This window comes from Petromyzon marinus, chromosome 46 (genome assembly GCF_048934315.1).
Source record: "Petromyzon marinus isolate PM22_M1 ecotype Great Lakes invasive population chromosome 46, UKy_Petmar_22M1.pri1.0, whole genome shotgun sequence".
NCBI classification, from domain to species: Eukaryota; Metazoa; Chordata; class Hyperoartia; order Petromyzontiformes; family Petromyzontidae; genus Petromyzon; species Petromyzon marinus.
In genome coordinates this window covers 7,670,015-7,696,800 of record NC_133712.1, presented here as the reverse complement: position 1 = coordinate 7,696,800, position 26,786 = coordinate 7,670,015, and the positions used below count along the sequence as shown (strand labels likewise).

Sequence of the window (26,786 nt, the reverse complement as noted above, 5' to 3'; positions counted from 1 at the left end):
TAATATAGCTAGTATAGTAACCATAACGATAGCATCATTGTCAGGCTCTGTAAAGCAGCAGCACTTGCTTATCGTTGGTGCATATATAGATTACACAATTAATGTTTGACGTAATATATAACTGGTGTTTGCAATAATTGTAATAACTATCAATGCGTTCACAATAGTAACATCGACAGACAGTCGCGTAAGCAGTAGCGCACGAGTAGTTTAGCATCTTGAGTTGCAATACGTTTATAATTATTCACAGTTATAATTCGCATAATACAACATCGTGTTGGTTAACAGGCTTGTTAGATAACACGAACTCTTGACTTTCAACGTATCTGCAATAATTACCGCCACTTATCATTGCCGCACAAGCAGCATCTCCTAACGACGGAGATAGCATCGGCACGGCATCGTTCTCACGAGTAGCAGCATCAGCAGCACTGCTGGACTACGTGTCGGTGATGAACTTATAAGAGACCATAACCAGCCTCTCAAATTACAATACAAAACAGCAACTTACACAGCGACAACGACCATTTGTCTACCCATCACATTATTGACAATCACAATTATTTACAATATACGACACCAGCAAAAAAATATCGGCAGTAACAACAGCAGCAGCAGTAACAACAGCAGGAACAGCGGGTTGCACCGAACTCCCATAGGTGATGAATATACAGATACCGGACGGACTCACGGAGCTCCTCCAGACCTTCACTGTGGAAGTCCTCCGCAAGAGACCGGCGGACATCGTCTCTTTCGCCGCGGACTATTTTGTCCAGCTCAAGGCGGCGCGGCTGGGACCGCAGGGCCGAGATGGGAGGCAGCAGAAGCAGCAGCAGCAGGTAGATGACCTCGTCTCCCCTCCTCTGGTGGCCCCGGGTTCTCCACCTGGCTCCCGCGAGTCATCCGCCTCGTCCCCCGGGTCTTCGTCCCCGCCTGCCGATGGCCGAGGAGGTGGCGGAGGGCTTCTGGCGTCGCTGGTCAACTTCGTGCCAAGGGGCTCGGTGGACCGTGATGAGGACGGTGATGATGATGACGACGACGAGTCGGATTTTGAAGGTATATTTAGGGTGTGTGTGTGCGAGAGTGAGTTCTAGGGGTGGTGTGGCGGTGTTGTTCAAGTTGCAAGTATTAATCTTTTTTAGTTTAACCGAGAATTAAGAGACCAGGATTAATCATTTGCAAGAGTGACCTGGGGCAATTAGCTCCTGGACGTATTGCCATACGCAAGAGTTGAATAGAAACCGGGAAATTAGACTGATTGCTATGCATAATCCCAATTGAGTTAATATGCGGCGACTACTTTTCGAATTTCGCTAGTTTAAGAGGTGGCATCAGGAGCAGCAGTGCTTCAGCAGCAACATCTGATAGTTTGACGGGAACAATTGATCAGAAAGTCCGTTATCATGAGCTTAGTTTAATCGTCATGGTCATCGATATCATCGATTGCATCAAATTCATCAGCAGGAGTTGCATTGTCATCAGCTTCATCATCATCAATGTAGTAGCACCATTTCCAGTAATGCCAGTCACAATCCATGAACAAAAACGTTATTCTCATCACGAATTAGTGGCACTTTAATTAATATCGTTTTCAGCAACTTGATCGTCAGCAGCAGTATCATGCTCATCACCCTAATCGGTATCTGCTTTAAAGTATATTTGTATTACTCCTTCATCTGTGCTTTAAGAATGTGTAGTAATAGCAGCAGCTAAATTTATCAAATATGCTCATACCCATCATAATAAACGGAATTTATAAACTATCATCAGCAGCAGGCATAGTCATCATCATTTGCAACTCTTACCAGTCAGTGATCTGGGCATATTACTGTATATCTTACGATCTTCCCGTCATCAGTCTGCTCAAAGTCCTCATTTCATCAACTCTGACCGGTTTTTTTTTACCTTGGTCATCACTCCACAGCGGTGGCGCAGAGGTTAGCGCACGGTGCGATACGACCCTGGCTGAACCGAGTTTGATTCTTGACCACGAGTGATATCTCAACCGCTCCTGGCCCCGGAGAAACTCTTTGCCAACACACTGACCAGCGTGGTCAGTGACACGGCATGGCTCCCATGGATCCTGGTGCAAAGAATTAAAATGGGCACTCCTTGTACCAGTGTCCATAAAAAAAATTTGTAGTCCGGTGCTTGTGCCTCCAGCCTATAGACCCCCCCGCCCCCCCCCCGGTGCAATTGCAACATTTTCCACACTTGGCAGCGACTCCTTTGGGCGTGATGAAGTCTTGTCAGACGACTCCCGTGGTCAATGCGGTGTGGATGCAGCATTGGATTGTCAATAGGTTATGTAAAGCTAGACTTTAGTACATACATAACACCAACTAAGTCCCCATGCCCGCATGTATACAGGAGCCAGTCTTCTTCCATCGCCTTGTGTACAGATCATCCCCTGTCATCCTGGCTCCTTCAGTTCTGCTTGCCAGCTTCCTAACATCCATCATGGTTCAGATCTCTTCTCGCCTCCATTCGCAGTAATCGTGATGATCATAATTACAGTTATCAATATCATTCCTGCACATGGATTATGTAAAGCTTTGCGACATGCATCTGTTCTGGGAAGTACTTTATTGTAGCCGACGGGTAGCTGTCGAAGCCAAACACGTTTTCATGTTTTAAATATTCCTTTGAATCCTGGTTTGTCATAAAGGTTTGGGCAACCCTTTGAATAAATTTGTCGCGTTTCCAATGGGACAAGTCCCACACTTGATACTAACGATGAATTCACATTTGGAGCATTTAAATAACAGTTACAGCCCCCCACCCCCTGTTTCAGACGGACAGCGATGATGATCAGATGCTTTTAACTTCAGTTGGAAAGGTTAAAAACGCCTAAGTTGCCCCCATCTTTATTTGCGTGTAAATCTCTATGGTAGGTCTCTGTGCTAAAAGCGACACATTGCAAAAGCACAGCCACTGTGAAAGTACACAAGGTAGTGCTCAATGTTAGGACCTTAGAAGGATGTTGATGTTTATGATGGCGATGAACGTGATGGTTAATGATGAGCCACGTTGACCCTGGCCTGAATTTGAACTTGCAATCTCACGACGCATGCTCTTCCACCAACTAAGCCACGCTTTTGACACCGTTATTAGGCGCATAATTATTACAGTTATATCACCGCCAGTATTTTGAGTGACCCGTAAATGATCTGGTTAATCGGCAACGTGAGTCAAAAGTAGTGAGGGCTCTTGTAACATGCTGATTAAATGATATGACCAAATCGCTAGGAATGTGCCTGATCCAATTGGATATCGGAAGATGATCAGGATTGAGCTTGGAATAATTGCTTTCATGGGTGCCCACTCTGTACAGCAATATTTTTACAGGCCCCTGGACTATAAGGGAGGCAGAATAACATTGCAGCAACATTATTTTCTACTGTACTTCTTTACTGCCACATCCACGCTTCCCCGCCTTGACCTACTTGCTCATCAAAGTGGTGATTTTACGTTTCATCATCTAAATCCCACAACACCCGCGGTGCGTGGAGGCCCTCACCCAGCAGTGGATTGACAAGGGCTGTACTGACACACAATGTACTGTACTCAGGATTGTGTTTTACGATTCCTCTTGTGTACTCGACTGTCTTTTGAAAGTGTTTGGTCTTGCAATGCCTCTCGAATATTTATTTATGGACTCGGGGAGCAGCGGCGCAGCACACTTTCATATGAACCTAACAATCTTAAGGTTTATTCTGGGTCACGGCCAACATCAGGTGGCGGGTGGTATCTGAAATTATCTTTGGCCTCCCCATCAATAACCTGCAATGAACAATGTGGTGAAGTATGGTAAAAAACCCATAACCACGTGGCTTGATGAGCTCTTCAGTGCACTGACAGATGGCTGTAAATTCTAAACTGAGTGGATGGGTGTTAAGATTATTGACACACTGCGTTGTAAAAAAAAACAGTGTCACAGCACAAAACTACTGGCCCAGTTTACGGAAACAAACGAATGTTTTATTGCAGGACCCTCCTGAAAGATAGTCTCGAGACTCATCCAAGGGCTCAGTGGAAAAAAAACACAGCATTGTAATTGTTAAACAACCATCATTCTCTCATGTTCGAGTGCCACTCCGTGAGTGCAGTCCACACGCTTGGCCACCACTATCATCGACTCAAAATCAGCACATTGCCAATAATGCACATGTCGTGCATTTCTGGTGTGTGTGTTGTGTGTGGGTTCGTTGCCTGACTCTTCTGATAAGTGGATTACATCGCAGGCAACGCGATGTCCCCGAGTGTGACCTTAATAAGGCCCCGTGCCATCCAAATGCGATTAGCGAACATGAACTGGTAGCAGAACTTTAATCTCAGGCAAATACTGTAATCTTGATGTGTTGTATTATTGTCTAGCCACACAATATATTGCCAAGGTGTGTGTGTTTGCCCCCTCCCCCGTCTGGCCTCCACACCTGGTTGGCTCACAAGTGAAGACATTAAATTTATCCCCCTATTTAAGAACGAAACAGGAAGATTTCTCCACAAATCTGGCTGTCACCTGATGATGCGAGTTGTAATGACTGGCGACACGTCGTACTCGAATTGTAAATGTTGCGGTTTTACTCTCCAACACACTGGTGTGCTGTACTAGTAACGAATTAGCATGTTTTGTTTATGTGACAAAGCTTACTAATTGGCTGTGTCAGGTGGTGGCGGGTTTAACGACATATTTACGTGATCTAACCCAAAAAACCTCTGGGTGTATGTTTGTGTGTGCGTACTGGTGTGGAAAGTGGTAGTGCAACGGTTAGTGCCACGAACCCGCCGACCTGAGTTCGATTCCTGCTCACGGCCAACATTGGTGACGAATATCCTAGCCTGGGCCTCCCCTAGTTCCACACAGTTTTTAAAATGAGTACCCAGTGCGGTGTCTAAACATCGCCACTAGGCATGGTGCTGGCCACCCCCTCGTGTGCCGTGCCGGCCTTATTCGGTGCTCGCTCACAGCGCTTGTCCCAACAGTTTGTCAAGGCTAAACGGGGGATTTTTGTTTTTGTGCGTGCGCATGGTCTTGTGTCGATACCGTTTGCCGCGGTGGTGTTTAGTTTTTGGGCGGACGTGTTGAGCGTTATCTCTCACTGGGCATGCTCCCCGCCGGCTCTGTTCACAACGGCTCAGCCGCCTGGGTCAGTGCTCCGTGCCATTGTCCATGCTGGTGTCCGAACCTTGATGTGAGATGGGAGCGTGGAATTTCTCCCCTCCCCAGAAATAACAGCTGCCTCAATGTGAAGGTCACGAGGCCAAGTCCCCTTTTTTTCCTTGATAACGTCAGTTAAGCTGGGGTCTTGCAAAAGCAGTGATGAATGTGATGGCTCGAAGCTGTCTAAAATTGAGGTCACTCTGGTTCCCGTGCTGCACACAAAGGGATGCCCGCGTGTGTTTTTGTGTGAACCCGTATTGCAAAAACAAAGAAGAAACATCATGCATACGTGTGGCTTACGCACGCTTTCCCACACGCTGGCCCACGATGACACAATGGGGCTTGTATAGCAGCTCAGCCGGGGAGGGTTCAAGCAACTCTTTGATCAATTTCCTTTCTGCTAAAGTTTTGTTCACATTAGATTATCTTTACTGTAGTTTGCCTGTTCCGCCCACAATTGATAGACGGACAAAGCTAATGCATACATACTTTTGACCTTCATTGGAAAGCTTTCAAAAAACAACTTATCCTTGGTGCCTGTGTCCCTGAGCCTGGCACGTACTGGGTGTTCGTCAGATATGTTGCCATCCTAATCGGCCACGTGTGAACTGAACGATTGCAAGCGTTGACAAGGGTCGTTAGGACAAGCTGTTTTTATTGTAATTTACTACTGTACGCGAAACGACCGAATGCTGTAGTGCGGGCCCGAGAAGGCCAGCACTGGTACAACAGGCGTGAACCGCATAGCGGGGCTGATGGTGAGATAAGCTTGCCATTGTGCAAGAGCCAGGCCCATATTGTCGCTTCTTTCCACGTTTTTCCTCAACTGTAGTGGACATCACGAGGTCCAATGATAATCATAATAATTCATGGCCTTTTGGCAGCTACTGCTGGATGAAGGCCTCCCGATGCCGTGTCGGCCACAGCGCTTGCTTGACCATACTTTACCAAAGCTGGTCGGTGTGGGCTGGTGAAGATGGGGGGGAGGGGGGAGCTCATGTCTGGTGCAGATATCAAGCCAATGACGTTCGCCATGGCCGGGAGTTTATCTCGGGAAGGCAGGTTCACATAGGGCAGTGTGTGTACCATTGCACCACCCGAACTGGGCCTGTTGCGGCATTCATTACGGAGACACTTTTACTTAATCACTGCAGAGTAGTTATGGTGGTGCTTTTGCCGCTGTCTCACTGCTGCAGTGCATGTCTGCAGTTGTCATCCATTCATCGCAATGGATGGATGATGAATGGCTTTCAACCCCCACTCTCTCTCTCTCATCGCCTTGGACAAATTATGCACCGTTGTGCAATCTCTGACATTTGCTCTGTCTTTTGGATTTACATTTCGCAGGTGACAGTGAGGTGGTGCTTACCGAGCTGTTCTCTTCGTTAAGCATCTTTACCCTGCTCTGCAGATCGGGGTCGTACCATTGCAAAAACAAATTAACAAACAAGCAAGCATTTGGGAAAGGGAGATGTTGCTATTACTTGTGCACACTTGTGCTGCGTTTGCTTCTCGGGTTATCAGATGAATGACGGGTAGACATCTTTCTAAAAATGTAACAGTAGCGCGATAACCCGAGCGAAAAGTGCCAGTTGGGGGAAAACGTTGTCCAGCAGCTCAAACGGAGTGAAGAAATACAATTCTGGTTTCTATCACTTGCTTGGGAAGTTTCCAAAATGTACCCTTCTCGCGCGGTTGTATATTTTGACGTTAAAACACTCGGCGCGTAACACGTGTGTACAACAACTGGGTAGCTCTTCTCCCCCCCTCCCCCCCCCCTGCTGTCTCTTTAGATATGCATGCGTATGACCTCTGTCGGTGTGCCAGAGCACAATTTTACATAGGCACACACAAAGATACCCTTACATAATTGATGCCGCTTAAATGGTCGGCTCTGGCAGACAGACGCACGTGTAGGATGCTGCAGCGGGCGCAGGATTTGTTTAATGGCGCGTGCTTGAACTCGTGCTCAGATTTGACTTTTCTCCTCCCACACCCCCGCCCGACCTTTCCTAAATGCATTAGCATCTATCGGTGGCGCTTTCCTTGCTCTTTGCCAGCCTGCTGCTGTGGCTGTGTAATGCATAAGGCCAGTTCCTCTTCTACACCCCCCCCCCGCCCCCAACGTGGCTGTTGATTCATTTTGCATTGCAGCGAAATAATGATTCATCGTCTGGTCTAGCAGGCAGTTGTGCACACTTGTCACACGCATCGAAATAGAGGTAATGGTAAAGATCCCACTGTTGCGGCGCACGTGTCGGCAGTGTGTGACGGTCCTCTAAAGCCTGGGACCTGCCGTAAATGTGGTGGTCACTGTTGTAGCCAGCGTGGGGTCCTTCTCGTTGCTGGTGGTTTCCATTGGCTGTTTGTTATGCCCAGCCAGAGCCGAACTATGATATGCTGACCTCACAAGATATATGAATCTGGCTCGGAGCAAAAGAAGGGTCTGGGGTCGAATGAGACATTAATTGCGTGCGATGTTAGTGGCATGGCTCGGCTCTGGAAGTGTAAAAAGCAACCTGGTGCCGCCTCCTGAACCATGCCAGGCTGATTGTACATGGCCGCAGTGTGGCTTGGTTGTACAGTGGAAAAGAGGTGTATTTAATTCCACAAGTGGAACAGCCCTCTCAAAGGATTCACGGGATTCAGTGGAAGTGCCTGAGGTGCTGAGAGCCAAACTAAGGAACCCTAACAACACAAATTACTTATGCATGTTCCAATATATTAGCATGATTGGCTACGTACGGTGCGAAAAAAGTTCAACATACATACACTCCCCATTTATCCTATACTGCAATTTCGATTAATTTAATTTTGGGTGGTGATTTTTTTCCTTTTTTGACTCACTTTTGTTTATTGGTTTTACAGTTTCAATCACCTAATTAGCATACATGTAAAAGTTATCATTCATAGAGTATGTATATTACATAATTTGTAAACAATTGGTTGCAAACACAATGTAATGGATAATTACAAGCGACCAAATTACCTATAACCTCCGTTAACTATCACCAAATCGCTCCGAATGCGTTCAACCTCTTGGAAGCTAAGCTGGCTCGAGTCTGGCTAGTGATTGGATGGGCTGTGCTGTTTCGAGGCGATGTTGCAGCAAAATCAATTGTTGTACTGTACGATCTACCTCTATGCTCCCTGCCTTTAACAATCTGATTGTTACCAATAGGGCTGTGCGTGTACATGATGAGCCTAATAATCTATTTGAATCCGATGTATCGTTTATGTGACACACAATACATTAGAGTAAACTAGATACTGTAGTTTGAGTTGGGATTGAAGATATACGAGCATTCGCGGAATGTTTTCCATACAGCAAGAGGAGCGCACGCTGGCACGCGGCGCATTCCAGAGCCCTTGGCTTCTGTGCGTAAGCACCGCGGTCAGTTTGCCGGGTGACGCGGTCGGTTTGCCGGGTGACGCGTACGAGAGACGTACGCTGCTACCCCCAAAGACAAAGATCTCCCCCCGTATAGCCTTCACAGACTTTTGGAGCAAGTGCTGTTCACGAGCTCCTGTGATGGCCTGCATGGTACACGAATGGGGTGGATCGCCAGCACCACACCACCCGACCGCCTTTGTCTCTTCAGTGGCGATGTTTACATACCGCACCGGGCTACTCATTTAAGGCTAAATCGACCTTGGACCAGTTCAGATAATTGTCACTGGTCTTGGCCATGAGTAGGAATTGAACTCGGGTCGATTCCCGCTCACACCCTGCCGCTCCCCCACACACGCACACGCTTTAGCCGCGTGCATGGCTACAGCATTCAAATCCCTTATGTAACCCATCTACTGGGACCTTAATTATAGGGGAGAGTTCGATTCGTGTGACCCACCCCCCACGAGAGCCCTTTGTTTGCGGAGGAACACCCCTTGTGGAGGAGTTATCCCGGAGTGGTTCTTCGGTTTTACCCGGCTGGCAAATCCTGCGCATACGGTCTTGGCACGCTGCGTGCGTGCGTGCACGTGCGTTACATGCCATGCCTCCGCCGTTTTGGCTGTCGGTCAAAATTGTATGTATACGCTGCACGATGAAAAGGGAGCTGCGTGGCCTACTATTTAAGGTCGTTGTCCCCTTCCACTGCGCCATCCCCGCTTTTCTTTTCTTTTCTTCTTTTCGTTTCGAATAAAACGTTTCCTGCCCTGCAACTCTGGCCGGAACGAGCCGAACCAGAACATGGACGTCATTCACTGCCGGTTGTGGTTGCTGCACAGCAACCGCATTGTTGCCTGCAGGCGATTGTCAAAATATTGAGAGTTGACACTGAAGCCCATACAATGCTCGCCACGGCATGCGGCGTTTTGCCGATGGCTTTAACGAGCTTGAAATGACGTTGCGATGAACTTACTCGACCGACAATAATAAAGATACCGCGGGCGTGTGAGATATAGGAAGAGGCCCTATTGTCTGAAAGTTGGTTTAAGCATGTGGGGTATTTCCGGTCCTGAGGCCTGCACCAAGCTTCAGCTTTCACGTTTTACACGTGACACGTTTTGCTTTGGGGCCTCTTGGGCACTGGGTTTCGATTTAGGTGCTCGCTTGTGTACACCTCGATTTAAAGCTTTCGTGACTGCAGGGATTGATATTCTTGGTTCTTTCGGTAAAGTCACATAGAAGGGAAAGAATAAAATAATAGAAATAAAACAAAAAAATTCTTACGACGTTTCGATTGCAACACAAGCAATCATCTTGCTGTGGTTTTCACACCTGATGATGATTGCTTGTGTTGCAATTGAAACGTTGTGAGAATTTTATTGTTTTTATTGTTATTTTATTATTTCCCTTCTACGTGACTTTCCCGAAAGAACCAAGAATATGCGTACACCTCGTTTTGTCAATCCACTGCTGAACGAGGGCCTCCCCACGCCTTGCAGATAGTGGGGCAAGGTGCAGAACGATAGTGGATGTTGCTGCACTGCACACTACTGCCCACATTGCCTCCTGTTCCTGTCTATTGTGCATTGGTGACCACCCATCCAACCGCCATCCTGGCTCAGCCATGTTTATTTAGCTTCTGATGTCTGACAAAATTGGGTGCATTCTCGGTGATTGTGTGGAGTCGTGGAGGAATAAGACGTTGGTTACTGCACTCTTGTGCACTGCAATATGAATTTGGCGATCTGAGGTATGCTCGAGTGAGTCTATGGTGGTGCAGTTTTAAATAATAATACAATTATACATAATTTACAGCCCTTTGTCAATCGACTACTGGATGAAGACTTCTTTACAGTGTAAACTATACTAAACCATTTTTATTTTACCAGGTAAGGGCCATTGAACTATATAGCTCTTTCTCAGAAGCGACCTGGCCTGAAATGATATCCCACCGAAGTGGGTTATCGTGTGGAAATTTATAGCAGCCAAATACTGAAACGCATGTTTCTAAATGTGGAGGGAAAAGCCAATGGACCCGAAGAAAAATCCACAAGGCCATGAGGAGAGCACGCAAGCTCCAAATATTCAGCCGTCAGGGTCCGGATCAAACCCACGAACTTCTGCATACCAGGCGACAGAGTTAACATCTCTCCACCACGGCGCCACTGTGTCGGTAATGGTGATTCTTTTGGCCACGCTTCACTGAGCTGGTCAATGCAGGTTGGTGAAGTGGAGGGAGACGGAGTAGGAGAGTGTGCCTGGTACTATTTCAGAGATCATTCCCGACTGATGTTGGCCGTGGCCGGGAATTGAATACATTGACTTCAAGTTCGGCTTTATAGCGTAGTCATACTGTGCCACTACTCTACCCAGTGCATCTTCGTTATTGTTTTATTTTGCATAGTTTACACCGATCTTGACAAACCTGAACTATTTTAATCATTTACGTTATAAGGGTGTGTGCTCCATTGTTTTGAAATAGAAGGTCATATAATTTGCTGCCACCTCTACATGCAAGCTGCAGTAGGCACAATGTATAAATGTAAAAGTGTACAACTCCCGCATGGACCGTTGACTTCAGCTTTCCTGGGTAACCTTTCTTCGGCTACAGGAAGCTCGTAAAAACACGTTTTTTTGTTGCGCTTAGCTCTTTTTATTCGATTTGATTGGCGACCAAGTTTGTTGTTTTGCTAATTATTATTCATGTTGTGCGACCATAAGAACATACAAACCTGGACGATTTGTGTTGTTCATTCTTGTTTGTGCTTTTTCCTAGCGATGGTCCAACCTTGTTGCCGTGTCGTGGAAATGAAGACGTTTCCTTGGCGCATTATTGTAGTACAAGCAGTGCACCACACTGTTTCAGAAAGTAAACCCACAGTTTGTCATGTCACCCGGGCCGTTCTATCCACACTCAACGTAATAAGCAATCGGATTGGTTGATGGTCCAGCAATCGCTGGTTCACGCCACTGACTCACTCGCTGAGGATCAGTCACCTCCTTATCACTCCTATATCCTTACTACTATGGCTACTTATTCTTGGTTCTTTCGGTAAAGTCACGTAGAAGGGAAACAATAAAATAATAAAAATATAAAAACAATATTTGTATTATTTTATGAATCCCTGCAGTCACGAAAGCTTTAAATCAAAATTTTACTATGGCTACTGTTCCAGTGAACTTCAATTGTTGATTCCTCTACTCATATTGGGGACTCAGTTTACCAGACGGACCCTTTTGTCTGATCCAGTTTGTGTTAAACCACCACAACAACACACTCATCCACTTACCCACTCACCTACTCACCCACCCAACCACTCACCACACTGCAGGTCAAATACCTTCTCTTCCTGCTTCGTCCTTGGCAACTGGTTTTACGACTGCAATTCTTCCCCATGGTCGCATTCCCCAAATTCATATAAACTAGTTTAATTCAAGCAACATGTTAACCTTAAATATATTACAACTTTGAGAGTGCTGTTTGTTTCTGGCCGCTTGGGCCTTTGTGCCTGTGCTCAGCAATCTTAAAAAGAATACATTTGAAGCACACACCTCTGTTTTATGCCCTTCCAATGGTGTTTTTCACGTGGCTATGAAACTGAAATTTTAATTTTCAGAATTTAATCTCGTGAAATTAAGTTAAAATGAACTTCAAAGTGATGGTGTTTTTTGTGCAGTCATCAGTGACCAGGCTGAAACTTATCAACCGGCTATACACTGGAACAAACTTCCTCTCCACATTAAACAGTCACCTCCCCTCACTAGTTTCTGTTCCTCACTCAAAACTCACTTATTTTCTCTAGCTCACCCCACAACCTCTTATTCTCCCCCTCATTACCACCACCACTACTTTTCCCTCTTCATATTCTCATTACATGGCTTTCACTCATTTCCCATTCATTAAATCGATTCATCATCATTTACCGACATCAATTTCACTTTCACCGAATTCATCCATTACAGATTCGCCCATTGCTTCCTCTCATCTATTTTATTCACCTCATCTCCACCATTTCATTCATATCTACTGTTCTTCATTTTCTGTATAGCGCCTTGGTTAAGGCACTATATGCATTATGTTAAGATGACCCAGTTTAATCATACGTAGCCAAAACCAGGATTTTAACCTAGGCTTTCAGTGTCTCTGACATTACATTAGCACCTTGATCCACCCAGCCACCTCTCAAAACAGTATTTATGCCATCACGTCGTCTAAGATTACGCCGTTTTAAAATAAACACTGCTGTAATCAACGTGTATTCAGAGAAAGATCATCAGATGTATTACAGTCATGGTGTTACGAGCTTCATCACGCCTTTCACTGTGTACAGCGCGCCAGTTAGGATTAAGATGCACGGCGGCGTAGTTGCTGCTCTAAATAATAAAATCAACATCTTGCTGGGTGTGGTGTGTCGTCAAACGTGGTCAACCATAGTGCGCAAGCCCTTGGATATTTCCTGTACACACCAGTCTTTCCCGCACTGCATTGTTAATGTTATCGGTCTTATTGGAGATTTCTTAATTTCTTCACACGAGGGATCATCCACTGGTGGCGCACAAGCCCAATCTGGCCCACGAAGACTTGTTGTTGAATGATCTGCCAAGATATACGGCTCTCCCCAGGCATAAAAAGACAATTTATTTGGTGATACTGCTGCTGAGTTGGCAGTGACGCACAAGGACAAATAGCAAAAACAACTCGACATGTTTGCCAGTAACAATATCACCTTAAAAGAACTACATAAATGTTTGGCGACTTTTCGAACAATGGCCCTTTTTCATAGCACATAACTAGGGAGGCCAGAGACAGTGGATGATATGAGTCTGAGACTTCACTTTACATCATGGCGCCTGATGAGAATTAAATTCTAACAATGTTTTCTGATGACAAGTTTGTTTTAAATCGGCACAGCAATAGTTGCCTAAGCTTATTTCGTATGGCTGATGTAGACGCAGAGAAACAACTACAATTTGACATTCAGGTGGTAAAGCCAGAAAACGGCGTCAGGAGCAGCAGAGTGTATCGCTGTGATGTTTCCTTGGTATTTGTTGATCAGGCATTGCATTGTTATATGCTGTATGGTCCGTTCTGGATGACCACGGTCATGCATTGGCTCATAGTAGCTATCGAGTCACAGACAAAACCTTCAATAATCAAAACGAATCTCTAAACACACTATCCTAAAAGTTGAATTATAAAATGTTGCTTTCACATTGCTTTGTGGAAAGATTTGTTTCTGATAGAAACAAGGTACAATCCACTTAACAATGGGTCCAGGAATGCATTATTTACCGAGGTTTGCATTATAGCTTTCCAGGATATAGCAGTGCAATAATTCCAACCAGTAAGAATGTTATATTCTTGGTTCTTTCAGTAAAGTCACGTAGAAGAACCAAGAATATGAATCCCAGCAGTCACGAAAGCTTTAAATCAAAAGTAAGAATGTTGTTTTTACTCTGAACGGTGTCCAATCAAGCCATTGAAGGTGTAGTTATTTCCTCCATAAATAAATGGTCAAGGACTCACCAAACTGGATGCGGTGAGGTGCCAATCAGTGATGACTGCCAAGTAATACACGCGTATTCTGATGGAACAAGCGACGAACTCCCCTGAACTACCCCGGATGCTGTGGAAATGAATGGCTTACAAAAATTTTAAAAATACGATTATATTGTGTTGGTTTTTCAAACGCCATGCAAGAGAAGAGTTAAAAAGGAAGTGTTATTTGCAGATGCTTTACGTATTATCATACACATAGTCTTGACATTTAAGGCATTAACAGCAGCTTACATATATCCGCGACGGAACCTTTGTTTAAAATTAAATTATGCTCGGGGCTCAAGGTGTTCGTTTGTACAGGTTGCATGGCTCAGCGCTGTGATTTTCCTGCAAATTGCGTGCGACATTGTCGCCTCCCGATTGATTTATGGTGGGCAGGATATAAAATGAGATTCCACCCGTGTGACCTGCCGTAATTAGTGGCTGGGCAACGTCATATTTAACTTGATTCACCCGCCTTGTCCTCTGGGTATCCAAGTGCCAAGCAGCTCTTCCATCACTGTACGTTTTCCGCGCTTGTGCTGTACAGCTCTCCGATGTGTTTTCAGGGTTACGCCATCTGTCGTTAGGCACGACGTCTGATGTTTTCGTCCAAGTGCTGGGTGGTGCTTCAGAAATTTTATCCACATCACCGTGGTATTTTATAAGCATTTCTCCCATTTTAATGAAGAGTGGACAAATTATATTTGTATTTGAATTACAGCCATTATTGGGTTAGGGTTATGACCAAAGCAGTGAGCTACTTTATGATTATTATAATGATTACCCGTATCAAGTGTTTTTGAAATATATGGTCCGAAATTTTGGAATTTTTCATCGAGCTGAAAATTATCGGACCATACTGCTCGACAGCGCTCATCATCATCATCGTCTGTGCCACCTGCTTTATCAGTCAGTGGCGTGAGCAGTAGCATGAGCAAGCAATTATATACCTGCACCTTGACCTCTTTTAAGTTCACTATAATACCTGTATTTTTGTTTCTTTTATTGTATGCTTATTTAACTGAGGGTCATCGTCGTCTGCAGTGTTCAGTGCTCCTAGGTGTGGTCTGGTCAGAGGGCAAGTATCCTTCTCCTCTTTCATATTCTGTGCTACAGACTGCAACTGTCTGCGTTTACAGTCTGGGCCCTTTTGATATATTCATCTGGTCTTGTTGACCACAATGTTTGTGTTCCAACGTGAGATTTGTGGTCAGTGGCTTGTCGAATCTTGTTGGTGCAATTGCGTCCCAATTGAAGAATCGTTGACGGAGCCTTTCCTGCAATAGCACCACATCTATCGTTCCATGGCTATGTAAATAAAATAAACTTGGAATTTGGCTATGGATTTGCTTCCTGATGGTATCGTTTCCTATGAAATGTATTACAATGCAAGAAGAGGTGGAAGAGTCACTTTTTCACATCTTGTACTTTATCTAAAATAGCCGTTAATGTCACTGTCAATGACCTGTGCGATGTGTGTGTGTATATGTAACAACAAAGACAAAGGTCCCCCACATAGCCTTTAAGAGACTGGTAGGGCAAGTGCTGTCAGCGAGCACCTATGATACACGAAGGGGTGGGTGGCCACCGCCACGCTCGACCACCTTTGTCTCTCAGGGGGGGATTTCTTTTTAAACATCGCACCAGGTACTCATTTAGAGCTGAGGCGACCTACCCGTATGAATGACACGGTGTGGGCAGGCCTCCGTCTAGCAGTAGATGACTAATTACGGTATATGTGGACATACATCATGTGGCACCTCTTGCGTTCATGCAATTGCTTCTCCTGTGGGTAATCATCTCTCTTGCAGATGACATTTGTGACAACTTGTATTAATATTCATATTCTTGGTTCTTTCGGTAAAGTCACGTTGAAAGGAAACAATGAAATAATAAAATATATATTAACCTCTGCTTTCTTGTTTATGTTTTTCAGCACCTGTGATCAACCGCTATGGAAGGCGAGCATCTGGTAAGTTCAGTTAATGATGATACCTGCCATTTGAATAATTGTTACAGAATATATACAACATACAACATGACATTATTTTTAATGCGATACATTGACCTCTCAGCATCACTTGCTGTTACTTCCATTTCACCTGTGGCGGCATATTGATCACATCCCGCCACCTATTTCAGGCCCACGATTGAAGAAGATTTTTAACAATCCTGTCTTATCAAATGATGATGCTGGCAAATGATGCAAGTGGGCAGTGTTGTTACTCTGTGGCCCATGGTTTGAGATTGGTGACCACAGTTGCACTCTGGGCTATTGTTAATATTCCATTGACTGGCAGAGACCATCAATTGACCATCAGCTATTGTCTTATCCACTGTTGGATGAAGGCCTCCCTACTCTGCTTCCATCATCTCTCATGTCCCAGTGCAGCTACCATCTGTTTCACACAGCAGCGAGATAGAAGTTGTTAATTTTAGCTTTTTTTATCAATAAAAGCATGAAAAAAAAGCGATCGTCATTTTACCAACCTTGATCCCACACTGACTCGGGTCAGTGTGGGACTCAGGCAAGCCCCGTGACCGACGTGGCATGTTGAGGCCTTCATCTGGCGGTGGGCTGACAAAGCCTGTCATTTTCTGGCACACTTTGTACGTAATGGGTCGTCACGCCACTCATCGCATTCGAACGCACTACGTGGTTTAAAGGTTCGCGCATGCCCAGTCAATTTGTTAATTGCTGAAAACGAACTGGAATCGATTATGAAATCTGTGACCTTTCGACTCCCATAATTGATTCTGTCTTATCGAAATAACGAAAATTGATTAGCAGCCCAAAGTAAGATACTCCTTTAACCTTTGTGGTGACCCGTAACTCAGTGGCATTACTGTCTTGCTTTGCCTATTGTCCTCTGTTTTGTTAGTGGCCTGCAAGTAAGGCACACAATACCATTGATTGAGTTCTCCCACTGAGTGGCACAACTGTGACTGATGGTCCAGATTACTTTGCTCTTCAGGGTCCTGACTAAACCCAATTGCAAATACTTCAGTTAAATATACCAGCCCTTGCGTCCTTCAGGCCAGGCTCTGTAAATGATTAATGCTTCTTGGCTGTACACTACCAGTGGCCACAGTATATTATGGAATCGTTTTTATGTTTTTTGGGTGGATTTTTTGACGCAAATATTTTAAAACGAAACTTGTTTTTTTAGCTGTTAAAACCCACTGAGCTATATATATATCTTTTTCAGAAGCAACCTGGCCACAAATGATAGCTCTACAACTTGGTCTATCATTGGGAAATATATAGTAGCCAATTACTCCAAACAGATGTTTATAAATGTGGAGGGAAAAACCAGAGGACCCGCAGAATAATCCACATGACAACGGGTAGAAGAGACACGCAGACCCCAATTATACAGCAGGCGTCAGGGTTAGGAACGAACCCACGTGCTTCTGCATACCAGGCAAGGGATTTAACATCTCGCCACTGTGGCAACTTGATGGTACAGTTAGGTGGTGTATGGCAGGGCCAATTATGGCTACTCTTGCCTCTTCCAAAGTGTCTGGCCAGCGTGAAAGAGTAGGCCTCTAAATATTCTCTCTCGAGGTGGGGGGGGGGGCTCTCTTGAGCTCCCTGAAGTAGAGGCCCATCCGCCAAAAGTAGCGTGAGAAAGTGATTGCAGGGCTGCACCTTTACAATTAGCGTTTGAATGGCGCTGTCTTCGTCATATCACGAGATGAAGACGTTGCTTTGGAATTCTTTCAGAAAAAAACATTGTAACGTCGTTCTGTTAGGATACAGTCTCTGGAAGGTGATATCACAGAACATCTGAGGACCCTTTCAAGTGACTCCTTATCAAACACTATCAGGCACATCTTCCAATATACTCTGCTGCAGAGACATTTGTGCATGACACAGTCAAAAAAACTATTATTTTAAATTCTTGGCAAGTATTTAATACATCAAGGGGAATATGTAGTACGTTGTTTTACACCTTATGGCATTTGGGTGGAGCATAGGCACACTGGTTAGCACGTTGTGTTATTCAGTCAGAAACCCGACTTAAATTCTAGATTTGAAGCTTTCGTGATTGCAAGGATCCATACTCTTTGGTTCTATTCGGTAAAGTCACGTAGGTAAAAAATAAAACAACAAAAATCATGACGTTTCGGCCACAACACAAGTGGCCTTCATCAGGTGAAGGGACCAGACTGTCTCGAGGACAGCGCTGGAGTGAACACAGCCAAGCTCAGACCGCTTTAAGCTATGCGAGAGGAATTAAGGTGCCTTGACAAAGGAATTATCATAAATGCTAATTTTTATGCTAATTCCTTTGTCAAGGCACCTTAATTCCTCTCACACAGCTTAAAGGTCGCGGTCTGAGCTTGGCTGTGTTCACTCCAGTGCTGTCCTCGAGACAGTCTGGTCCCTTCACCTGATGAAGGCCACTTGTGTTGTGGCCGAAACGTCGTGATTTTTGTTGTTTTATTTTTTTGCCTACGTGACTTTACCGAATAGAACCAAAGAGTACCGACTTAAATTATTGGTCCTGCCTTCCCCCTGCCCTGATTCACACAACACGCACTGACCAGCGTGGTCAAGTATGGTGAAACAACCTCCATGATCGACACAGCGGTGGGGAAGCTGTGGGGACGCTATTAGGAAGCCACTGGAGCTTTGAACTTCAAATATAGATTGAAAATCATTTCTTAAAAACAGCTTTTTGTGTCGAGTGTTGTTGTCCTTTCCCCGCACCTCCGATGAGCATGGTTGGCTACGTACGGTGCGAAAGAAGTTCAACGTGCATACCGCGCATCCAGCAGTGGATTGTCAAAAGGACTGCAAAATAAGTTGGCCATAAACTCTCTACCAATTGATATCCCAGCTAAATCATGGGTGACTGAAACACAGATCTAAACCGATAATTGTTCCCAGTGCCGACGCAGTGACCGGACGGACACACCATTTGCCCCCAGAGCTGCCCCACTACTTCGCAAGTGGGAGTTGTTTGGATTCTCGTTTTGTATGTCACCCTGGTGGCATTTGGCACAGATTCTAAAATTAAAATCGACACGTTTATGGAAAGTGGGTCAAGTAGAGGATGATTTGTTTCCGTGAGCACAGGAGTTCAAGCTCACAGACTTTTCGATAACACCAATCTCGAAGACCTTTGGCACTAATATTAAATATTAATTGCAACAATTGTTCACCCAGTAAAACCTTACTTAGTCTCAGACTAATTTTCAGAAAGAGCTTGCATTTGGATATTTATCCAGTTGTATTTTTAAGTATTTGAAAATAATGAAAATAAAACATGCTTACATGCATGTCATATGCATATGGAAGGTATGTGGAAGATATAACTTATCGTTGAGGGTAGAGTGTAATCTCCACACCGATTTTAAACTCATAAAAAAAACGATTTTACCACAGCCTGTCACACACCTTTGTTGACTTCCCACAAAGTTGTACTTAATTTATTCACTCTGAAAAAATAAAGTGATTAGTTGAGCACCACCAGGATTGCACTCCGATTGTAAGCTTCTCCCCTCTAAACAATGCCAGAATCGGAATACTTATACTGGAGGAATCCGATGAGCTATAAAGCTCTTTCACAGATGTCCAATAGTACCATAGGAATGCCATGTCGCCAAAAGTGCCATCGGAATGTGGAGTTTTCACAATTATGAGTCGAGCTTGAGACGAGATCATTTCCAACGGGGAGAAATTCCTCATTTTCCCAAACACTTTGGGAGACGGGGACAGTCTTTCTGAAACTAGGACTGTCCTGGCCAAACCAGGACATTTGGTAGCTTTATCAGAACCACTTGGATGTTTTTACGTCATACAATATTGTGAGAAATGCTTTGTTTTCAGTTTTCAATGTTTAAGTCGATAATGTTGTCAAACTCTCTTCTCGGTGTTTGGACAGATTTGTTTTGTTCCATTTCCTGTTGCGCAGTCATCGCATCTTTTAGCAGCAGTTCCCAGCTCATTTCCCCTGAGTCGAACGTACATTTTGATGAAATGCAGTGCACGGGTGTGGGGGGGGGGCTAGGTTGAGTGCACCCTGGTGTGACATTAACCATGTTTGTTTTTGGAGATTGTGGGAAAAAGGGCAGTCGTGGTTTTTTGGGGTTCACGCAACAGAAACACGACTGGGTGACATGGTTGCATATCCATTTCTTTGGGAAAAACATTTGTTAATGCTCAACACAACACGTTTCAGTAATAGGTTTTACCCTTTTAACTGGCACAAAAACTGACACCTTTATTCAAGGCATCATGTTTGCAATAACCACAACACAAGCAGTCAAAATGCAAACAAAAGAGACAACTGATAATAATATGCACTGTCCTTGAATTTGATTGGTCCACACCCGAGACGGCTTTTCTTAGAGCCTAGTCTCCACTGGTGTTGGACTAGAAGACGCCAAAAGGCGCACAACTCAAAAACAGCGCACTACCAGAGTATTGAGGGCTCGGGGTGAGCATTTACATCATGTTTGCAATGATTCCTTGAATAAAGGTGTCAGTTTTTGTGCCAGTTAAAAGGGTAAAACCTATTACTATATCTTGTTACTGGCAAAGGAGGTCTCAATGTAAATGCTCACCCCGAGCCCTCAATACTCTGATAGTGCGCTGTTTTTGAGTTGTACGCCTCAAACAGCGCACAACTTTTTGAGTTGTACGCTGTTTTTGAGTTGTACGCCTTTTGAGTTGTACACCCATCTCAAACCTATATAACATCCCGCCTCAGCATCTCTCCCGCTATATTTTTTCACCTGATGACGATTGCTTTGTGTTGCGATCAAAACGTCGCGGTATTTTCAATTTTTTTTATTTTTCTATCTATGTGGCTTTACCGAAAGACCCAAAGAATATGAATTCCTGCAGTTACGAAGAATGTTATAAGTGCTTCCGTGACGCATTATAACACATTCCTGCGGAGGGAGCTGGTAGGAACGTTGGGTTGCTCGGTCAATGGCCAGGGTCAACAGAACCAAATAATGATAAATACGTGATGTATTCCGCAAATATGCCCGACTGTGAGGGTGGGCACAAGCCGGCGTGAGTAGGTTAAACGTTGAGTTTTATAAGGGCACCACGTGGTGACCAGCCCCTCCCCACCCCTCCTACCCCCCATCCAGCCCCACCCTCCCCACCCAGCCCCTCCCCACCCTCCCCACCCAGCCCCTCCCCACCCTCCCCTACCCACCCAGCCCCTCCCTCCCCACCCAGCCCCTCTCCACCCTCCCCTCTCCACCCAGCCCCACCCCTCCCATTTTTGGATGCACGACGGACGGACAGACGGACACAATAATTCCCTGTGGGCTGGTGTAACCTGGAGGTTCCTACCAGTAAGATGTGTTGATGTAGTGGCGTGGCGCTGTTGGCATGGGACCAGGTGCAAGGAATTGAATGAGGTCCGCTGTCCAAAATAATCCCCCGCCCCCACTTCAGAGCCTGGTTCTCAGGTCCCTCTGGCCTGTGGACCCCAGTTGCGGCTACACACTAGCATACTCTTTTTATTTGCCAAAAAAAAAAATTACACCGCACATTACTCAATTGGGACTATACATAGCAGCAATCATCGCCCCCTGCTGGCAGACTCATGCCCCAGGTCGCTCATACAAATCAGACTCATCGTGGTCTCTTTAAGTTCTCACTCAGTTACACAAACAGACGTTCTTTTGCGTTGACGATTGAATTTTCTGTTCTTCTATTGGTCAGAGTTAAACACTCGTTTCATAAGAACTTCTAACAAAGTAATTAATAATTTCAGCAGTTTTTGACAACACGGTTTAGTGATGGACGCAGTGCTGTTACATATGTTGAGAATGAACTCACATCCAATTTAAAAGCGGAATATTACAGATATTGTGTTCCGATGATAATGTGTTTCAGTTGAAGCACACAATTTGTCAAGGAATATTTCACTGATGAAATAAAAGTCCATCAAAAATGACGCTTCCAAGGGAAAGCAGCATCGTTCAACTCCACGGGCTCTCATGCATTCCTAGAGAATTCAAACAAACCAAAGTGGATGCATGACATTTTGGCCTTAGACCAAATTATGTGTCCAATCTTTATAGTCCTCAGAAGCTTAACAGGGCTGAGCCTAGTTTAGTACTTTCAAATGGAGACTGCCTGGGAATACCCAGTATTAGAGGCTTTTGGCTGCGATGATGCAAGTTGGCAGCACAGTAGTGGATGCTTGAATATATCTGCGTGGAACTTTGTTACTTCCTTGTGCTTTGGTGGGGTTTCTCCATGTTTTCCGGTGTCCTCGACCGAGCCCATACATTCAAGAATTGAAATTGGCATCCCAATGTATCAAGGACCCTCTTGACAAGAGTGTGAAGACTCGCTGAGGCTTTCCTGAGTATATAAAGGGCATTGTAATAACATGGAAACAATGGTAATCCAGTGCATTTGCATAGTCACTGAATTCCAACTCATAGTCTTCACTGACGTTTTGGATAATTGTGTGCACAGTCAATTTAAAACCTGTAAAAAAATAGAAAAAAACGCCATTGGTTTATTTATTTTCCCACTACACTGACTTTTACAAATTTATGTCTCCTAATGTGGACTTGCGGAGTTCAATACTGTCCACGCCACACGCACACTGATGAGTACATTTCTGCCTTGATGTATTTGGCTCTGAGTGGCCCTGGCTGGTAAAGCTGGCCATATAGCTGCACTGTGCTGCTCAGTAGGGAACAGTGTCCTTCGGTATAGTATATATACAGTTAGGTAAAACAGTATTTGATCCCCTGCTGATTTTGTACGTTTACCCACTGACAAGGAAATGATCAGTCTATAATTTTAATGGTATGTTTATTTGAATAGTGAGAGACAGAATAACAACAACAAAATCCAGAAAAACGCATGTCAAAAATGTTATAAATTGATGTGCATTTTAATGAGGGAAATAAGTATTTGACCCCTCTGCAAAACATGACTTAGTTCTTGTTGGCAAAACCCTTGTTGGCAATCACAGAGGTCAGACGTTTCTTGTAGTTGGCCACCAGGTTTGCACACATCTCAGGAGGGATTTTGTCCCACTCCTCTTTGCAGATCTTCTCCAAGTCATTAAGGTTTCGAGGCTGACGTTTGACAACTCGAACCTTCAGCTCCTTCCACAGATTTTCTCTGGGATTAAGGTCTGGAGACTGGCTAAGCCACTCCAGGACCTTAATGTGCTTCTTCTTGAGCCACTCCTTTGTTGCCTTGGCCGTGTGTTTTGGGTCATTGTCATGCTGGAATACCCATCCACGACCCATTTTCAATGCCCTGGCTGAGGGAAGGAGGTTCTCACCCAAGATTTGACGGTACATGGCCCCGTCCATCGTCCCTTTGATGCGGTGAAGTTGTCCTGTCCCCTAAGCAGAAAAACACCCCCAAAGCATAATGTTTCCACCTCCATGTTTGACGGTAGGGATGGTGTTCTTGGGGTCAGAGGCAGCATTCCTCCTCCTCCAAACACGGCAAGTTGAGTTGATGCCAAAGAGCTCCATTTTGGCCTCATCTGACCACAACACTTTCACCCAGTTGTCCTCTGAATCATTCAGATGTTCATTGGCAAACTTCAGACCGGCATGTATATGTGCTTTCTTGAGCAGGGGGACCTTGCGGGCGCTGCAGGATTTCAGTCCTTCACGGCGTAGTGTGTTACCAATTGTTTTCTTGGTGACTATGGTCCCAGCTGCCTTGAGATCATTGACAAGATCCTCCCGTGTAGTTCTGGGCTGATTCCTCACCGTTCTCATGATCATTGCAACTCCACGAGGTGAGATCTTGCATGGAGCCCCAGGCCGAGAGTGATTGACAGTTCTTTTGTGTTTCTTACATTTGCGAATAATCGCACCAACTGTTGTCACCTTCTCACCAAGCTGCTTGGCAATGGTCTTGTATAGCTTTCCAGCCTTGTGTAGGTCTACAATCTTGTCCCTGACATCCTTGGAGAGCTCTTGGCCATGGTGGAGAGTTTAGAATCTGACTGATTGATTGCTTCTGTGGACAGGTGTCTTTTATACAGGTAACAAGCTGAGATCAGGAGCACTCCCTTTAAGAGTGTGCTCCTAATCTCAGCTCGTTACCTGTATAAAAGACACCTGGGAGCCAGAAATCTTTCTATTGAGAGGGGGTCAAATACTTATTTCCCTCATTAAAATGCAAATTAATTTATAAAATTTTTGACATGCGTTTTTCTGTCTCTCACTGTTCAAATAAACCTACCATTACAATTATATACTGATCATTTCTTTGTCAGTGGGCAAACGTACAAAATCAGCAGGGGATCAAATACTTTTTTCTCTCACTGTACCCTGTATATACAACGTGGTGTTTGTCTTATCAACTGTAAGTAATCGATTTCTCTACCGGTCATCGGTTCCAGTAGTCAACTAAATGGTTAATGCAAAATAGTTCGGAACAAAATTACCTTTTTCTACGTGTGCCGCTTGACGGGAGGTGATGGGTGTGGCTTGACGATGTTATCGGAATCTTCAGCCTCATCTCGCTGGGCATGGCTTGTAGGGGGTTTCCTGCCTACGGTGAGGCAGGATGTGATGGCAGTTGCTTTTTTTTTATCAGCCCAAGTAATCGAACACCAATGTCTGTAGTCTATTATGATTTTTAGTCTATAAAACAACTTAATAATCCTACCTCTAAATGTTATTATGAAGTAGAGTCAAATAACCCCATAATCCCTACATGGCATGGGGAGTCCCTCATCCAGCAGTGGATTAACAGAGGGCCATACATATGCGGTTACAATGTAAACGTCGTTGCTGGTACAGCTGTGATGGTCAGAGTCTTGGTGTCTGCGAGCTCTAAATGGGTGGTGGGTGGCAGAGTAGTTTTGATGCTAAATGGGGCGCTTGGCAGCTGCAGAGTAGGGGACCATGGAGACAGACACCAAGAGAGATAGTGGGAGGCACATTGATAGAAACCAACAACACTTTGAATTGATTTTGCATCTAAATGCAGTCGCATCTTGCTTTACAAAAATAAAATTAAATAAAAACACTACATTAGAGCCAGTGGTGGGTGGCGGTGGTGGGGGAGGTCAAGGCAGGGAAACATGAGCGAGAGGACTGAGAGCAACACTACGGCATAGATCAAGACCAAGATTGCGGGGCCAGCGCCAAACACAACGAGCCCCGGGGGCAGCCAGAACAGCACCAAAAGTTCCAGGGCTTCCACGGGAGGCCCGAGTGAGATATGTGGAGAGATGGACACCAAGAGGCACACAGTGAGAGCTGATGTGCAACAAAAGACACCTTGGTACATACAGAGTGACAGAGAGAAGGAATGGAGAGAGACACCGAGAGTGATAGACAAATGGGAGGGAGACAAACGACTCAATCGATACAGGAGACATGAAGATGGCAAGCCCATCCGAATACCAACCAGGCTCAGCCCTGCTTAGCGACTGAGTTTCTAGCTAAATCAGGCACGTTCGGAGTTATTTTGGTGTCATCGATGAGCGTTACCCACTGGTGATGTGCTGCACCAACAACAGCAGGCAATGCTGATGCTGCAATGCCCTTTTCTACATGAGAGCGGGGAAAGGGCATTGCTCTTCTTGGGTGGGATTACCGCTCAAGCCGAGCCTCCAGCGCCCTACATCAACAGGGGTTTATATGCGGCAGCGGCCCCCACTGTACTTCATTAGCACTGGAGCGCAGAGAAGAGACCGCCGAGAATTTGACCCTGCCCCTCTGAGCGATGTTGCCTGCCACCCTCAGGCCAAGCATTTTGTGAACCCTGCATTATTAATCTCGCCGCCCCATGTTTTTGTGCGCGTGCGTTTGTGTGCGCGTGACGGCACGTTCCCAGGCCCACGTTTTTCTCCCCTCTCTCGCATGAGAGTCTCCCATGAGCTTGTCCTGCGGCTCGTAGGCGGAATTGGATTGGGATGGTTTTGGTGAGGGCAAAGGTAGAGCTGCAGCCCAGTAATGTACCTGCTCAAGCCCGCTGCTGGCGGAAGAGCCTGCACTGCACACAGCTCTAAAGAGAGTGTTTTGGCCTACTCTGCCACGTTGGCCAGATATATTGGAAGCGCTCAAAGTACCCACACTTTATCCCACCACGCGCGACCTGCTGCGTGGACAGAGGTGGCAGGGTGAGATTGAATAAACTTGCCGCATTTTTTGAACTGCCGTTGCCCTCACACTGATTTGACTAAAATGGTTTAATTACGTTTTCACGGGGTGAAATAAGGCAGCTTTCTAAATCAGGGCTTTTTATGGCTTTGGACAGTGAAGATGTTTTGTCACATAAGCCCGTACATAATCCCCTTGCTCGATGACACAAATTATATAACGCCACCTTTGGTTTCACTCGTGAATTGTGATCTGAGCATCATGTTGTGCTTACTAACCACACACAACAAGACCCTGTTCCATCGGTGAACCAGGTGGCCCAACGGTAGAGCGAGCGGCTCACAATTTGGCAGATGCAAGTTTAAATCCTATTTTGGTTCTCAATTCAGCCGAAGCCTCGCTCCCTTGTCCATACAATAAGTTCCACTTTATGGTGACGTCAACAGAAGTTACCCTCTGGAAGACTCACTGAGTAGGAACTCACTTTAACCTTTTTTTATTTGACCCATGTAATCCATGAGAGAGAGATTACTTACTGCCTGACAGAGAATACAAAGTCTTTCAGGCACTCCTCTGGGATCCCTGGGTATCTATCAGAGCTGTAAGTGTGA

General features: G+C 45.2%; 1 protein-coding gene across 1 annotated transcript in view; it reads left to right on the top strand.

Moving 5' to 3' along the window:
- Positions 1-123: 123 nt before the first annotated feature.
- The window catches only part of LOC116952263 (cAMP-dependent protein kinase type II-alpha regulatory subunit-like), a 105,157-nt gene continuing 78,494 nt past the window's right edge, over positions 124-26,786 (top strand). Inside the window, exons 1-2 of the mRNA XM_032971454.2 lie at positions 124-1,056; positions 16,034-16,069. Coding sequence (XP_032827345.1) covers positions 663-1,056; positions 16,034-16,069 — 430 coding nt within the window. The 5' untranslated portion in view covers positions 124-662. The remainder of the gene's footprint in view (positions 1,057-16,033; positions 16,070-26,786) is intronic.